The following is a 16965-nucleotide window of genomic DNA, read 5'->3' as shown; positions in this document are numbered from 1 at the left end:
ATCATAGCTGCCAAGTTATAGGACCCTGAACAGAGCTTAGAGTGTATTGAGAACAACACCAAAACACTAGTTGCTCATAGATAGAATACTCACCCAGGACACAAGCTCTAGGCAGACCAATCTAAGCATAGTCTGGATTGACTATAGGAAGGACTAGTTGAATCCCACACATATGGATCTGTATATATCTGGCATTATACAAAGTCAACTGGACATTTAAGAACCTTCCTCAAGAACTCAATGGGGCAGTGGAAGAAAAAACTGGAATTCAGCCCAGGACAACTCACACAAGTAGCCATTAGGTTTGGCATATACCAAGGTGATACACTCTCCTGCTGCTCTTCTGCATATGCTTGAACCCACTCAGCCAGATAATCACAGGGACTGGATATAGATACAACTCAAGAATGGAATACTATCAACCACCCCATCTACATGGATGACATCAAGCTGTATACTAAGAATGAATGAGACATTGACTTGCTAATCCACCTGGCCAGGATCTACAATGAGGACATTAGAATATTATTTGGATTGGAGAAGTTTGGCAGGATGGTAGACAAGAGAAAGTAGTTAAGACTGATTGAGTGGAACTACCCGTAGGCCACACAGCATATATACAGACCACCTACAAGTACCTTGATATCCCACAGTCACAATGAGGTAAGGAAAACAGCAACATCCAAGTACCACCAAAAGGATAAGACAGGTCCTGAAAAGTGAGCTCAATGGGAATAACAAGATCCATGCCATCAATATGTACTGTGTTTTCCCGAAGGTAAGGCCCACCCCTAGTTTGATTTTGGGGGCTGGGCCTATTATAAGCCCTACCTCAAAAATAAGCCCTAGTTTTGGGGTGAGACACAAACTTAAAAATCAAGCTAGGGTGGGGGTAGGGGTGTGGATCTGCCCCACGTGCCCCGCATTCACTTACTTGGCAGCCAGGCCTCTCCTCACCAACCCACTTCTACTGCAGCATCTTCTGCAGCCAGGCCTGCATTTCTCAGTCACAGGCCTTTCCAGAAGGCCTGTGCAGCCAAGAACCGAGCTATGGATTGAATCCATAATCAGTACTCAGCTACATAGCCTTCCGGAAAGGCCTGACTGCAAAATGCAGGCTGGAATGCAGCTACAGAATGAAGCTGCTCCTTCAGCCCCAGAAGTGGACCTGCTGGGCGGGGCTGTCGGTGCTGGAGGTGAGTAAGACATCGTTTGAAAATAAGACCCAGTGCTTCTTTTGGAGACAAAAAAAATAAAATAAAATAAGACACAGTTTTATTTTTGGGGAAACACGGGTATGCCCTGCCAATCACTACCAGTATAGTGAGTTAGTCAAAGAAGAAGCTGTTGATGTGAAGAACCAGAAGCTCCTCACAATGTACAGCGATTTCCAGAGGGCTGATATGATCTAATGAGTACCAAACCATTGTCCTGGATGAAATCCAGAACATCCAGGAGTATAACAGTAAGATGGCATACAAAGATGACCTGCTGAAAGAATATCTGAGACAGCAACATGGGAGAAAGATCAAGCAGAGGAAATACCATGGCAAGGTAAGCCCCTAAATGGCATACACCATCAACAAATAGCTGTGGCAGACAGACCCAAAATTGAGGAACATATACCACACATAGAAGTGAGAAGGAAGGATTTTTAATGTAATGATTTATATGCTTCCATTCAAATTTGTAATGACGTGCAACTGTCTTATATTTTTTTTAAATGTGGTTTGGAAAAAAGAAGTCTGAATGTTGTTGGCTTTTGCAGTATCTTATATTCTGGGGATTTCTTAAAGAAATACCATTTAATACTATCAAAATATGCCTTGAAGCATCTGTCATACCGGCTGAGGATGATGGGTACTAGCATATATAGAAAATGCCAAGTTTGGGGAAAGTTGCCTCATGTCTTGATTGGGAGTATCATTATTTGTTAGACATTGTGTCATAACAAAGTTCAGAAGTGCCTTTTTTTAAGGAAAAGTTTATGTTATACTAAGGAAACTCTCAGATTTTTTTGCAAATGGAGAATAGGATTTGTATTAATAAAAATGGTTTGAAATGTATATTTAATCGTCACTTTTTAAATTTCAGATTTTGAGTTTCATTATTAACAGGCCAATTAATGAAGCAGCTTCACTTATCCTTTTTCCACTTTTTGAGGGTACTGAGCCTTAAGCATTATTACCCAAGGAAATCTGTACATCCACAACATATTTGGGATCTTCAGGTTAGTTAATATAAAAATAAAATTGCTGTGAAATATTTTTAAATTATAATTGATTTAACTTTACAAAAGCCTTCTTAAATAACATTTTTGAAGAATATTTAGCCATCAAACAAAACATATTAGCACCCTGTAATTCCAAACTGGCAACCTATCATTTTATTTAAATTTGTTATGGCCCCTTCAGAAATTTATGATTTTCTTTATGATTATGTTTAGATTAGCTGCTGTTAATCTATCCTGATTCAATATTGCTCACTTTATTATATACAGCATAACCAAGAATATGCTAACAATTTAACAACTGTCCCACATACTTGATAGGAGTGAAGCAATTTCAGCCCTAGATGCAGGCTGCTGTTGCTAGTGTGTGAAAATCTATTTCCTCGAGTTTAACAGATTCATACAGTGCCATCTACTGGATATAACAGGTTATAAAGATTTTATTTAGTTTCCTAACAACTATAAAACTTGTTCTTGCAGACAAACTTCCAGATCTTCGTTTCTACCATCATTTTTAGAGAGAGAAAGAAGTCAATCATTTCAAACTTCCTTCTGGATGCCAATAAAAATTCAGATTAGTGTCAGTTAAGACCTGGGCAACAATTGGCAGGAAACTAAATGGAGGACCCCCAAGTGCTGCTGAATTATTAACTGAAGTGTCATCAGAGGTTAATCACATTTCATTATTGGGTTCCATTTGAACTAGTGACCTAAAGGAGAAAAATTAAATTCCCTCCATTTACTGATTGCTCTGTTCATTCAAGCAACTTTTGCTCTCCATATTTCAATTTCAGAATGTAAGAGCTTAAAGAAACAGGAAGAGAAATATTTAAAGCCTATTAATCAATGCCATGGATGCATTTATTTCAACTGTAGAAATGTTATGCAAGTATCAGTTGAGCTATGTTTCGTGTCATATTAACAACAAAAATAGTAACAACAAAAGCATTTAAGTTTGTTTATCAAAATAATTGATAGGGCCCAAAATTTCAGTGTTAGTCCCCCAATATTCTGTTCTATTTTGATATAATAGTAGAGTACCCCTTTAAGAATCTGCTAAGATGGACTTCCAGTTCCAGATCGCGGCATACGTGGTCGTACGGAGAGACTCGTCTCTTCGCCGGCCGCTTTCCCTCCGCCGGTAGACCCCTAATCTGGTCGAAAAGTCGCCCTAGACGGGTGACCACTGTCGAGGAGGCCCTCATCTGATTGCGGAAGGGCGGTAGCTCCTTCCGCAGTCCAAGCCAGCTCCTTAGGGCCGACGGAGAAAAGATCGGCCAGTAAAATGGCCGATCACCCAGCCACACCAGCCGAAAGTCAGAAGAATAGCTAAGCATAAAGAACCACCGTGGTGAATCCGGGTGAGACCTTTCCTTCCCTCTCTTTGCCCTAACTACTTTCCTGTAAAAAGCCTTTGAACTACTTCCCTGCTTTAAGAGAGCGGTGTCTGTGTACTTGGGAAAAAAAGCTCTGATAAAAGAAATAAATTAGTTAACTTTTTATTGACTATTTAATTTTTTGGATACCTAGGGATCCTGATTTTTTTTATTATAGAACATTATTATTACTCTACTTATTATGTTGGAGATATCTGTTTTTCTTTTTCTATTTCTCTAATGAGACAAAATTGTTATTAACCTGGAAAAAAGATTTTACAGTCCACTGAGGACATCTTGTGGCAAAAATTGCCATTGCTATTGTATTTCCTTCTGCTGTTTGAAGATGGATTTGACCTTCAAATGATAATAAGAGGGAAAAGATAAAGGACTTGGGACAGCTGGGTGGTGAATTTGCCTACTAGAAATTTTGGAGGTGGATATTTGTTGAGTCTTACTAAATATAGCCTCCACTAAAGACTATTTCATCACTGAAATGAAGGAATCTCACCCACAGCTTGACTATGAACTTATATTGGAAAAAATCTTGGAAGCTACGGAGTATATGAAATCTTGGAGAAAAATTAAAGATGATATTCCAGAACCACAAACTGATTCTCAAATTTTAATGGATCAAGCTATAGGCCAAGGAACAATAGAGGAGGAACAGAGTAACTCTAAAGAGGCCTGTATGCAACAACATATACAACTTAAAGAGATGGAGGAACCATACCTACAACTTAACTATGAACTTATACCGGAAGAAATTGTGGAAACTACTGAGCAAATCAATCTTAGAAAAACTCTTGCTCCAAAACCTCAAACTGATTCTCTGATTCCAATTGATTATGCCATAAGACAAGAAATAATAGAAAAGGGATTAATTAACATAGAAGAGGATATTACACAACCCCACACACAAGTTATGGAGAATTTTGATGTTCAAAGAAAGACTTTAACTGAGATACCTGAAATGTCAAAAACAGCAGAAATTGACATCCAGACACAAGTTATTGAAAACCGTGATAACGTGGACAATCAACAAGTAATTACAACATGGAATAAAACTGATTACACCATTCAGATGATATTGGAAGAAAGGAAAGAGAACTTTGACCAGTCCTAAGTGTTGAGAAATACCTCTGTTCAAATATTGAGGGTCGATGACACAGAAGCTTTACTATGGAAACTGGTTTGGCACAGGAAGAAAGCTAGAGTTAGATTTAAAAATGTGATTTAAAATTTCACTTAATGGGTTAAAAAGGCTTTAGAGATCGTGACTGATTTAATAACTGACAGGAGTATGTGAATTCTGTAAGAGGATATCTTTTGTAACAATATTTTATCTTAGATATGATAATTATTTGGGGGGTAAACTTTATTTAATGGGTTAAAAGACTTTTTATAGATATAGATTGATTGATAGAATATATATCTAAAATAGAGTAGAAATGTATTTTTGGACTGATATTTTTACTCTAAGTAAGACAATTATTTTGTAATAAAAGGAGAATAAGAGGGACTTGTGACAAGAAATGATATTAATGATTGATTAGATTAAGAAATAAGATTATATGTGGAAAATATAAGAATGTTATTGTTGGAATAATATATTCATTTTAGATATAATCATTATGTTAGGGAAAAGGGAAATGAAGGATACCCGAAGTGTTAATATGTTTATTCAAGGCTAATTGGAATATGGTAATTGTAAATTAGTAAAGCTTAAGAACAGGATTTGGATATTTATAGCTGAAATGTGATTGATGACTGATTTGACTGATTGAACTTTACTTAGAAATGTGTTAATTTGAATATGTAATATTATATGAGGGAAATAGAGAGGGAACTTTTAATGAATTAACCTGAGTTATATATGAATGATTTTGTTTTTGGATGATTGATGTCCCCATCACCACGTTGTTTCCTAGGCACTTTGATGTAAAAACTAAAAAACTAATAAAATTTGTTATATAAAAAAAAGAACCTGCTAAGATGAAGGTCAAATGAAAGGAATTTATATTTTTCAAATAAATCCTCAATCCTTAATAAGGAACATAAATTTGCAATCAATAGCAAAACTAGTGATCTTGAAACATCCTCCAATTACCATAAAACCGATACTGTTAGAAAGGAACAATTGCAGAGATACTTTCCAACTATTCTCATCAATTAACTTTAAACAATCCAAACATTCTGACAAGTGAATAATAAACAATTCATTTAATGAGGCTGGCTGTACTTTGGGCAGGAAGTTACAAAGCCCTTCCTTTTTATTTTTTGCATATGGCTGGGACTAAACTGAGCCAAATCTTCCCAACTGGACATACTAGAGTGCATCAGAAATTCAGCCCAACCAGCAGAAATCTATGACATATTTTACTGGTGAATCCTTGAAATATTAAAATTGCTGTCTAACTCTGTAAATCTATTAGTCATACAAGTTTACTGCAATCCATTTGGTGAGAAATAAACTCAAAGATGAATTTCTTATCCAAGTGCGATCACAAATGTATGCAACTTAACAACTTTCTCAGTCTATGTATAGAATTAAAACAAAGTTGTGATGCATTACTGTAACAGTAGGTAGCATCCTTGGCTGATCCCCAGAGTTAAATAGACCAGGGCTTTTCAACCAGTGGTACGGGTACCACCTGTGGTACATTGGCACCTGGCAGGTGGTATGCGACCATCCTAGAAAAGTGGTAGCGGGGGAGGGGAATGAGCTGAACCAGTGGCAGCACTGCACAAGCCTGAGCGAGATGGCTGGAGCTGCAGGGCTCAGTGGAAGCGCCAGGCTCCAGCTGGAGCTCGGTGCTGATCCTGGCGCTTCTGCTGAGCCCTGAAAAAGCACCAATCAGCTAGAAAGCAGCACTGATCCTGGTGCTTCTGCTGAGCCCAGAAGAAGAGCCAATCAGCTGGAATGTTGCAGCATCTCCAGGGTCTTGTGATTTACATTCAGATGCTTGGCAACTGATTCATATTTATGATGGTCACAGTGTCCCAGGGTCATGTGAAGTGACCAAAACCTGCTGCAACCACCCAGCAGATGGGGGGAATAAAAACCAAACACCCCCTCATCCCACCCCCGCTGCCAATCCTCAACAGAAATGCTCACAACAATGAAAACCTCGGACAGAAAAAAGAGCGCCGCCGGGTGGGCAGGCAGGTATCTTGCTTGGCTGTGGCTTGGGGGGCACTTTTTTCAGTGCCATTGTAACTTCAAACAGTCACTAAGCGAACTGTTGTAAGTCGAGGACTACCTGTACTTTATCACTTTTTTCCTTTTTTTTTTTTTGGTCATCAAGTTTTTGACACCTTGCTAGGCAACTGGTGGTACTTGGATGTTGCCATATCCTAAAAGTGGTACAATGAGTGAAAAGGTCGAAAAGCCCTGAAATAGACTACACAAACATAATGAAGTTGAATGAAAAGTAATACATATAATTTTATAAGAAACTAACAGATAGCAATTCTGACACACTAGAAACTCTGCTGTATTCTTTAGCACCTGTCATTTCACTTCATTGGTGGGAAGTTGTGAGAAAAGATCGTGTTGCTATTATTTGTGAAATGGAAGCCTAGAATGAGTACGCATCAGTGCACTTTACACAATGTGCCATCATCTGGTTTTTTTATTTTCAAAGGAGTCCCTCAGGGTGAAATTCATTGCCAAATGCTGATTGCTGATAGTTCTGACTGTTGCCATATCAGTACTGTGCATCACTGGGCCAAGAAATGTAAAGATGGTTAATTGGGAAGTGCTGATTTGTGTGATCAAGCATGAAGTGATGATGAACCTATAACAGCAACCAACATGTTTCACATCAGAAAGGTTGAATCAATTAAAGACAAGCAGCAGATCACTCAAAAGGAAATTTCCTTTAATCTTGGCATTTGCAGAAACATACAGGACACATTCAATATTCTTCAATATTGGAAACCTTGTGTAACATGAGTTACTTGCATGCTGACCACATAGAAATGAAAAATTCAAGAGTTCAACTTTGCCAGCAATTGTTATCACATTATCAGAATGAAGGTGAGTAATTTATTAACAGCATTATGATGAAGACAATATTTGGCCTCATCATTATGAGCAAAACATCAATCCATGGAATATCATAAAGTTTCATTTATGAAAAAAATCAAGACCCAGGCTTCATCACAAAAACTCATGGTTGTAGGGCTTTTTAAAACGCAGATGGTACTATGGATTTCTTTGACTCTGGCTTCATTACAGGTAGCAACTCAACACTCTGAACTTTGAAACATTTGGAAGAAGGAAATTTTGCTGCAATGTGACAATGCTAGGTATCACACTTCACAACTACTTATGAGGCCATTGTGATGTTGGATCTCATCATCTGACCACATACACTATACAGTCCAGATATGGCACCATATAACTTCTACTTTTCCCCAAATTGAAGGAATGTCTTTATGGACATCTGTTTGACTCAAATAAAAAGGTGGAAAGGATTGTCAAGATCTGGTTGAAGAGATTATCTGTGGACTTCTTTATTAATTACTTTCAGGAATGTCTGCATCATTACCAGTAATGTGTAGTGAATGGTGATGTTTACACAAAGTACATGCAGGTATCAAAAGAGGTATATCAATAATTATTTTCTTGTTTTATATTTTAAAACAGCTCTACTTAAAGTTATGGAAGTGTAGCCCCCTGATCATGTGATCAAAATACAGAGACTTGGCAACTGATTCATATTTATGATGATTGCAATGTCCCAGGTTCATGTGATCATCTTTTGCAATCTTCTGACAAGCAAAGTCAGTGGAAAAGCCAGATTCACTTAACAACCGTGGCAAGAATGGTAGTAAAATGGGGCAAAATTCACTTAACTGTCTCGCTTAGCAAAAAAAAATTTGGGCCCAATTGTGATCATAAGTTAAGGACTACCTTATTGAATTTTGGGTTTTTTAAAGATATTTATTACTAGGGCTTTTTAAAATTTGCATTCCTTGTTTTTATATTATTTATTGTGTGCTGTCCAGTGTCAACTCAGTGAGATGGGCAGCCATATAAATTTGACTAATAAAATGTCATAATGTGAAAAATATCCCCATGTAGCCAAAAATAGTTGAATGATGCCAATCATACTTATATTCAACAGCTTTAGGTCCTCCCTGCTCTATATTTGGAGGGATTTTAGAAGAGTTTTATAAAACATTCTTTAGTTCTATTTATATAGCTAACTGTAAGTGTAAAACATATTTCAGAAACTATTGTTTATACAGAAAGAGCCATTCCATAATGTAATTGAAGGGATTTTATTGTGCTTATGATTTTAGTATGTTTAAGTTTGACATTAGCATTTATTTTATATATAGTAACCATTTTATATTGATACTTATAGTGTTATCATATAATCATTGTTTTGTTATTTTGTAATCACTATTTTGTAGTTAATTGCTTGATCAGATGCTTTATATATATATTGGAAAAGTAAGGGCTTCATGCTTTAGGTATAGGTGATTGCTTATATGAAAAGAGCACAGTAAGAGGAGGGGGGAAAGGAATTACAGATGGAGCCTGGGTTGCTGTGTATGAGTCATCATCTAGGAATTATTTTTTTGTGCCATCTTATGCCTAGTACCAAGACCTGATCTTTTTGTTCTGGAAAGGTATAAAAGGTGGAAGACATCTTTTCTGGTTGTTGCCTTCATCTGTCTACCAGCCACGAAGAGAGATGGGGTCACCCAACTCTATTTTGATCAAAATAAAAGTTGCTGAAACCTCGACTCAGGAGTTTCTTTGGCTCTTTTAAATTCCTGAGTAATGCTGGGGCAATTGTGAGGCTAAGTGGAAAACCTTACATAACAAAACTCAATTACATTTCACATTACATTCAATTTTTCAAAATTAATAGTAATATTAATACTAAGAACATCTGAAATCTCTCCTTTAAAATCTGAATATTGTATAGTCCAATATTAAGCTTATTTGTAATGCCAGCTAAGTTGATTAGATCTTACCCCCACCTGTACATTTGTACAGAACTATAATGTTACAAAATAGCCCTATGCAACTCTGCTCAAAAATACACTGCACTGAATTATCCAAGGACTTCCCTTCAGGAAAGAATGCATGGATTGTACTTAATCTTATTCTTTTGAAAGGAAAAATAAAGATCCAGATGTATCCATTATTGTCATACTAGGGCAGAACAAAACAGAACTTGCAGACATATACTTATTTGGCCATACTATATACATTACACAAACCAGCGGCATTCCAAAGCTATTTATTATTAACACTTCAATGCCCTAAATGTTAACTTTGGCTTTATATTAGATATTAAATTAAATATTAACAGATTTGAAAAGATATTTAAGAATGAGAAATGAGAACAAAATAAATTTATTTCTGCCAGATACATTTGAAATTGTTACAGTAGGTTCAAAACTGAAGTACTTAGTTCTGTTGAGAATAATTCAACGATCAGCTGGAGCTAAGTTTCACTGAAATGAATGAGCAGGAATCTTGTGGCACATTAAAGATTTACTAGGGAAAAACAGCGATCCATGAAATCTTACTTTATAAAAGGATTCTTCTTGTTAAGACTCTGAAGACTCAGCTCTTATTTTGCTACACCTGACTAACACATCTGCTTTTCTGGAAAGCTAAGGCAATTAAATTTTAAAGCATTTGATGGAAATTTGATTGCCATTGGATGGCACCTATGTTTAGCTTAATTATAGCCCAGTTTGTACATAGATAATTGGAACTTTATTAAATTAACCTGAACATCTGAAACAAGAAAAAAGAAATTTGCCCCTTAGGACTGATGACATAAATCATTATGTTCTTCCCCCCACCCCCCTTTTATTTCTTAACATTTACCAGAGTCTACCAGGTTAATCCTTTTGGTGCTTTAGACTTATTTTTCCCTTTGACGCGTTTTGCCTTTAGCTTTTTTCTCTGCCTGGGATTCATCCATACTGGATATTGTCCATGTTGATCTAGAAGAGTTTTCTGATTTCTTTTGACATCCATGTCCATCTTACTTCCATCTAGGGGGAAAAACACATAAAGAAGCAAATTACTATTATCACCTCAAAATAGTAAAGTTAAAATGAATAAAAAAGAAACTGTAAGAATAAAGTAGTAGCATAAATTATTCTAATACTGATAGAGTGAAGAACTAAGAAATGAGGGAGGGACTAAGAGTGCATGTATGCTTGCCCTATGATGGTTTTTAAAAACAGTTTCAAATTTTTTAGTTAGGACAGTTAGAAAAAAAGAGATTCAGTAAAAGAAACAGCCAAATGAAAACATCATTCTGATTATAATTTACAATGTTTCCCTCTTTGCTTTTCACTATCTTCAAAAGAATAGGCACCAATCCCACAGGTGATCCTCATAAACTTCTTCCACCTTATTCTCATTAATAGCATTGTTCTTCAACTCTCAGAATTTCTGTTAGCCTAACTTTTGCTAGGAGATATTCACTGGATAAATAAGATAGACACATAATATAGCCTATTTCTGCACTAACTATGCCATCTGGTTAATGGAAAAACCATCTCTGTCAACTCACAAAAGCAGTCTCATCTATATGATGGTATTAGATTAATTTTTTTAAAGGGAAGATTTACATAGCCAAGGGAAATATGAGAAAAAGCAGCACCAAAAGAATGAAAACAGAGCAGTATCAGGTGAGAGACATAAAGTACCATGATTCCAATTTTTCAGAGTCTGTTTGTTACAAATCTTAGAACAATGTCTCCCAGTCTAAGCAACTTCTAGATCTATGCATTAACTCCATAATTCTCAGCAACATCTATGCTGGATAGAAAATTCTCGAATTAGAGACACACATCTCCAAGTTGCCCAGACTGGGAAACGTTACTTTACAGCCATACCTAACAATAAATATGATTCACCATCTGAATCCTTTTTCTCTAAGATTTTCTCAGCAGGAACTACAGTTACTACTTCCTTCACTTCATCCATTACAACATCACTGCTGGTTTTCAGAATGCTCTGCAATCTGGCCAGTTCCTTGGGAGCATTTTTCTTTCTCTTCTCTGCTCGCATTTTTCTCTTCCATTTGCTTCTTAGGCTTTTTGCCATTGGTTTGCTTCTATAAATGGAAAAATAATGCATAAGACCAGTATGACAAAACAGAACAAGCTATTAGGCTTGTGTAAACATGAGCTTGAAACATAAACTTGTGGCTCCCCAAAAAGCCAACTACAATGGGAGTATCTCCTATTTGTGCATAAGGTCAAAAATATATTTCTTCAGAAACACTGCTCAAAAGCAATTTCCATCTTTGTTTAAAACAGATTTGAGCACAGTTTGTAAACAAATTTGCATTGATGGGTCCTTACTTCCAAATATTTTCCTGCTTTCCAAAACTACACAGGATCCTAGAAATACAAAACTTGTACAAATACTCCTGAACTTCCCCCATAGCAGAGGCAATCTATAGGAAGTCTTCCAATGAGCGACCAGTGCTCATTTGTTCCTCTAAATTGTGGCCGTTCTGAAGCAGTCTAGTTAAAATAATGTCATTATTTAGGATACAAATGTTAAATATGAGAGGTTTCCTGGGTGTACCACATCCAAGGACTCCTGCTATCTTTTCAAGATGAGCCCTGGTCACCAAGCTGGTCTTATTCTAATGGGCGAATGTGTCAGATCTAGATAGTCTTTGGGCAGGAAATCCCACGGCTTTGGGTTAGCCTAAAGAGTTGAACCGATATCCCAGACGAAGAAACCTCCGCCGTGCTGTTGCCAAGATCACCGGTCGGACTTGTTCATAAAATGACCAGAAGTTGAAAACCCGGAGACTTATGACAGGGACCTGGCCTCGAAATGCAGCAGCTCCTCTACAAATTACTGCCCCATGCCCTTCCTCCGGTACCTGAGCACGCGGTGCTATATAACACGCAACTCCCCACTTCCAACGGACGTGACTGCAACAAGCGGCTTCTTCCGGAATGGAAAAGCTTCGGCTTCCACGTGGGGCCGATGAAAAGGGCAGCGCACGGAAGTCGCTTTCGAAAAGTCGCGTCTTCCCGCGCTGCCCACAGAGCCCCCTTGCGAGCTCCTCCGGTACTGCTCGAAGGGACCGCTGCGGTCAGGGGATGGTTGATTGGAGGAGTTCTCCGGGCGGAGGGGCTGTTACAGCGGCCGTCTTTTCTGGAAAAAGCCAGGCGAGAGTCTTTCCCCTGGCAGATCTAACGACGATTTAGGTGCAGTTCCTCGAGCAACATTCCCTTCGTGCTTTAGCAGCGCTGTGAGGGAGGTGACTCAACTCACCTCGAGAGCAAAAAGAGGTAACACTTCCGATCAGGGGACAGAATGAGTGAGTTGGAGAAAAAAGAGGGAGTCCAAAAAGTTACACCAACCTCCCGTAAATGTTGTTTGTTTGAAAAACAGTGATGACTATGCTCAACAGAACTTATATACGTTATATATCCGCGAATCCAATATTTTGGAAAGGAAAACCAAGAGATGACATATGTGACATTTCTGGGCAAAGCTCGGAAGTTATGCTAGCATCTTGTCTTAGATTCTGATGGTACTGTGGAAAGAAAAGTCTTCATCCTGGTTCATCCAAGCTGGGGATAAATAAACAACATGGCGACTGCTTTGGGAAGAAGGGTTGCAGTTTATTGAAGAGCCAGACAGAAAGATGGTTCTGGCAGGAAACAGGAGAGAAAAGAAGGCCTGGACGCATGTGGGAAGTAGATTTTCATACCCACTGAAGACTTTTGTTTGGAATAGTTTCCTGTTCCTGTTTTAGGCTTTGTATTTCCTGTGTTACGTATTCTGACCTGAGTCTGGGTGTGCCTTTCTGGTATTCTTGATGGTGGTGGGTTAGTCCTATTATCATATCCTGCTTCCCTGGTGCTGGGGCTAATGACTCCTAGAGTTTGGGAGGGGTATGCAGAATTTAGGTGTCTTTGTCTTGATCTCCTAGCTGGGGCCTTTCTGATGGTTTACATCTGCATTTGTACAGGACTGGCTTCTGCTTGGGACAGAGAGACTTGGGGGCAGAGTTGGTTTCTGCTTTTAAAATCCTTTTGAGGAAATATATTTTTCTGCCCTTTTAATATTTCCTTCTCTGGGGAGCTGACTTCCCTCAGTACGCTTGGAAAATATACCTGCATTTATGGTATTTAACAGTTTATAGCTCACTGCTATAAATGAATGTGTAAAGTTTTCATAGTATTTTAATATTTATATATTTTTTAATTTAGAGCATTTCCATGGTGCTCAATCCTTAACAACTCACAGAATTAAAGCAAACCTTGAAACTGCAACACACTTTTAAACAAAACAAGTTATTTAGAACAGTGAAAATGCACTGAATTTTCTAAATACTGTTGAAAGAAAAGTCTTCATCATGGTTCAGTCCATGCCAGGGATAAACAACATGGTGACTGCTTTAGAAAGAAGGTTGTAGTTTATTGAAGAGGAGAGCCAGACAGGGAGATGGCTCTAGCAGAAAAAAAGGGGTGAACACATGCAGGAAGTGGGTTTTTATACCCTCGGGAGCCTTTTGTTTGGAGTTGTTCCTGTGGCATGAACTTTGACCTGAGTCTGAGTGTGCCTTTCTGGTATTCTGATGGAGGTGGGTTAATCCTATTATGGCCTGGTTCCCTGGGCCTGGGGCTGATGACTCTTAGAGTTTGGATGGGGTATGTAGATTTTAGGTCTTTGTCTTCTTAATCTCCTAGCTCCCTGGATTTACATCTGCATCTCTATAGAGCTGGTTTCTGCTTGGGGAAGGGAGACACAGGGCAAGAATCAGCCTGGAGCTTTACTGAAGGTAAGTGAAAGAGATAGACTCAATGTGATCCTGAATGGTGTGTGTGCATGTGTATGTGCAGCTAAAAACAGACAGTACAACATCCTGGATAAATTTTCCCTCCCACCAGACAGAAATCCAAGGTGTTCAATACTTGCTGTGCCAACTATTCCCAAATGCCATCGCTCCATAAATACATCCAACTGGCTTATTACAATACAAATGGGGCAAGAAAAAAACTTTACAATGAGTTTCCACCCTCCTCCCATAGTCTTCCTAATTTTCTTCTGAGGCTTCATGTGGGGACCAATGGCTCCAGGATTCCTTCCTTCTTCTGCAGCTTTTACAGGCATCTGGGGGAATGGTAGGACTCGGGAAGATCTGTTCCATTCAGGTTGCATGGTGGCTTTTGGGGGGGGGATGGCTGGATTCAAAACTCAATTTCATGGCTCAAATGGATGGAGGCAGCGTCTGGGTCAGTGTGCTCTGCTTCCAAAGGTTGGGCGGGGTCATCTATGCAGGGCTGAAAGACATGAGAACAAGAACTGCTCCTCCCTTTCTGGGTGGACTCTCCCAGGAGAGGCAGACAAAGGCATAGAGAACAGAGATAAGAAAAGGAGAAGTACATGGGGGGGGGGGTAGCTTGCAGGCAGAGTTTGAAAAGGCATTAATACTGCAGTTGTTAAAGAAACAGATAGACAGACAAAATGAGGACATCTCAGATGAGGACAAAAGAAAGGCTGGATTCTGGTAAGAGAACATAAATGGAAGGTCTCATTTCTGAACTGAACCTTTCTAACATTTTAAAGACTTAAGGACTTGCAACTTGAAAAAAAATGCTGGCCAGTTTGAGAATGCTGAAAGCTCCAAATAATTTTAAAAGCCTAATACAGTGATGGCGAACCTTTTAGAGACCGAGTGCCCAAACTGTAACCAAGTGCCCAAAACCCACTTATGCATCGTCAGGTGCCGGGTGGGTGTGGCCCATTGGGTGGGCGTGGCTGTGGTGGTAATGGCAGACTGGCTGGGACTAAAAAGTTCAATCAATCAATTCCAACTTTGCAAGATATTTTTTCCCGCGACAAGTTGAAATTGATTGATTGAACCTTTTTTTTTTTGCACACGGCAACGGAGGCCTAAAGCGAAAAGGTTTTATAAAACCCAGCTGAAGGCCTAGGACTGGGGCGACGGCACGCATGCCAACAGAGAGGGCTCTGAGTGCCGCCTCTGGCACCCGTGCCATAGGTTCGCCACCACTGGCCTAATATTTTAAGGTGTGCAATTTTCCAGGGGCAGGAGAATTTACCTTTAACATTTATTCTAAAATAGACCACATTATTTTAGAAATTGAAAAATGCTTATATGTTCCAGGATTAGCTTCATAGTTTCACCAATTAGTGATAGGATAAGAAAAGTAACTTAAGAAAATTATTTCCCCACACAAGCAAACTTGAGCTTCAGGAGGCTCTTGTAGCTAGACACACATTTTTCAGGAAAAGGATAGATAGATAAAACACATAAAGTAAATGCAAGTGAAACTTTTCCAGCAGATGAACTTAAAACATTCCCTCCTGGTAACTTTGGGCTGTTCTTAAGAGTATAGAGAGGCATAGAAAGAAGAGAGAGAGAGAGAATCACTATTTCTTATTTTCCCTTTAGCCAAATTGGTTTCCCAGCAAAGCCCTGAGCAAAGCCCATTTCTTACATATTTCTCTTGCTCTTCGTTTTGAGCAAATCTCCTATGGGGGTCCTAATTGTCACCTTTGAACTGCCGCTTCCCATGTTCCCTCTCAGATGTGGGGCTCACTTTGGCTCAATCAGGTACAAAAGGAAAAAACCTCCGGGTTTTTGGTCAAAAAAGCGTCGGGGAGGACTTTGGTTTCCTGACGAAGTACGAGCACCTCCTTTCCTGGGAACTACCTATCACGGTTTTCAGACTCCTCGTGAGTCTGGGAGGACCTGCCACTTTTTTGAAAAGCAGTGAGTACTGATACCTCCTTTCCAACTACCGGTTTTCAGACTCCTTGTGAATCCAGGCAGACCTGCCGCCTTTTTAAAAAAAAAACTTGGTGAGTACGAGCACCTCCTTTCCTGCCACCGGTTTTCAGACCGCTTGAGGATCTGGAAGGACCTGCTGCCCCCTACACAGTGAGTAAGTGGCACCTTCTGAACTAGGCTTTGCTTCCAGGGCCTTACCAGCTGGTTGCCCAAATCCAACTCTCTCATTCACTCATTCCATTCCATTTTCACAGTCTCTCCCTTTTCCCTAACAAAAGGTCCTGCGCTCTGGCCAAACCCCCATGCTTTCCAGGGTCTGCCACTTGAACAGATACTTTCTGCGGCTAGGAAAGACCAGAGGGAGCAAAATCCAACTGCGATTGGGAAAAGGGTTTTCTCACTCACACACACATTTTCTTTGTTCCCCTGGGCTTTAAAGTTAAAATTTAGAGGTACTCACCTTCATCTTCTTTCCAAGCAGCCCTTGAGCTCAAACCCCAAACTTCCTTTACTACCCTGGCTCCACATGGGCAGGGTCTGGGAAACCCATCCACAGACACAATGGATCTGCTGC

General features: G+C 39.1%; 1 protein-coding gene across 1 annotated transcript; it reads right to left on the bottom strand.

Annotated features, from left to right (window-relative positions):
• Nucleotides 1-9856: 9856 nt before the first annotated feature.
• On the bottom strand, nt 9857-12590 carry LLPH (LLP homolog, long-term synaptic facilitation factor). Its single transcript, XM_015814874.1, has 3 exons — nt 12501-12590; nt 11515-11714; nt 9857-10641 (listed from the first exon to the last, which is right to left on the bottom strand). The coding sequence occupies exons 2-3, from the start codon at nt 11702-11704 to the stop codon at nt 10478-10480; spliced, it is 354 nt and encodes a 117-aa protein (XP_015670360.1). The 5' UTR covers nt 11705-11714; nt 12501-12590; the 3' UTR covers nt 9857-10477.
• Between the last annotated feature and the right edge of the window lie 4375 nt (nt 12591-16965).

Source organism: Protobothrops mucrosquamatus, unplaced genomic scaffold (assembly GCF_001527695.2).
Source record: "Protobothrops mucrosquamatus isolate PMUCROS unplaced genomic scaffold, P.Mucros_1.0 scaffold289, whole genome shotgun sequence".
NCBI classification, from domain to species: domain Eukaryota; kingdom Metazoa; phylum Chordata; class Lepidosauria; order Squamata; family Viperidae; genus Protobothrops; species Protobothrops mucrosquamatus.
The sequence above is the reverse complement of the archived record's forward strand: the minus strand, read 5'-3'. Positions and strand labels throughout refer to the sequence as shown.

Coding starts and splice junctions, on each gene's coding strand:
- LLPH (XM_015814874.1), bottom strand. CDS start 11,704: ATGGCAAAAAGCCTAAGAAGCAAATGGAAGAGAAAAATGCGAGCAGAG. Junction 10,642..11,514: donor AGAGAAAAAGGATTCAGATG/GTGAATCATATT, acceptor TTTTCCCCCTAG/ATGGAAGTAAGATGGACATG.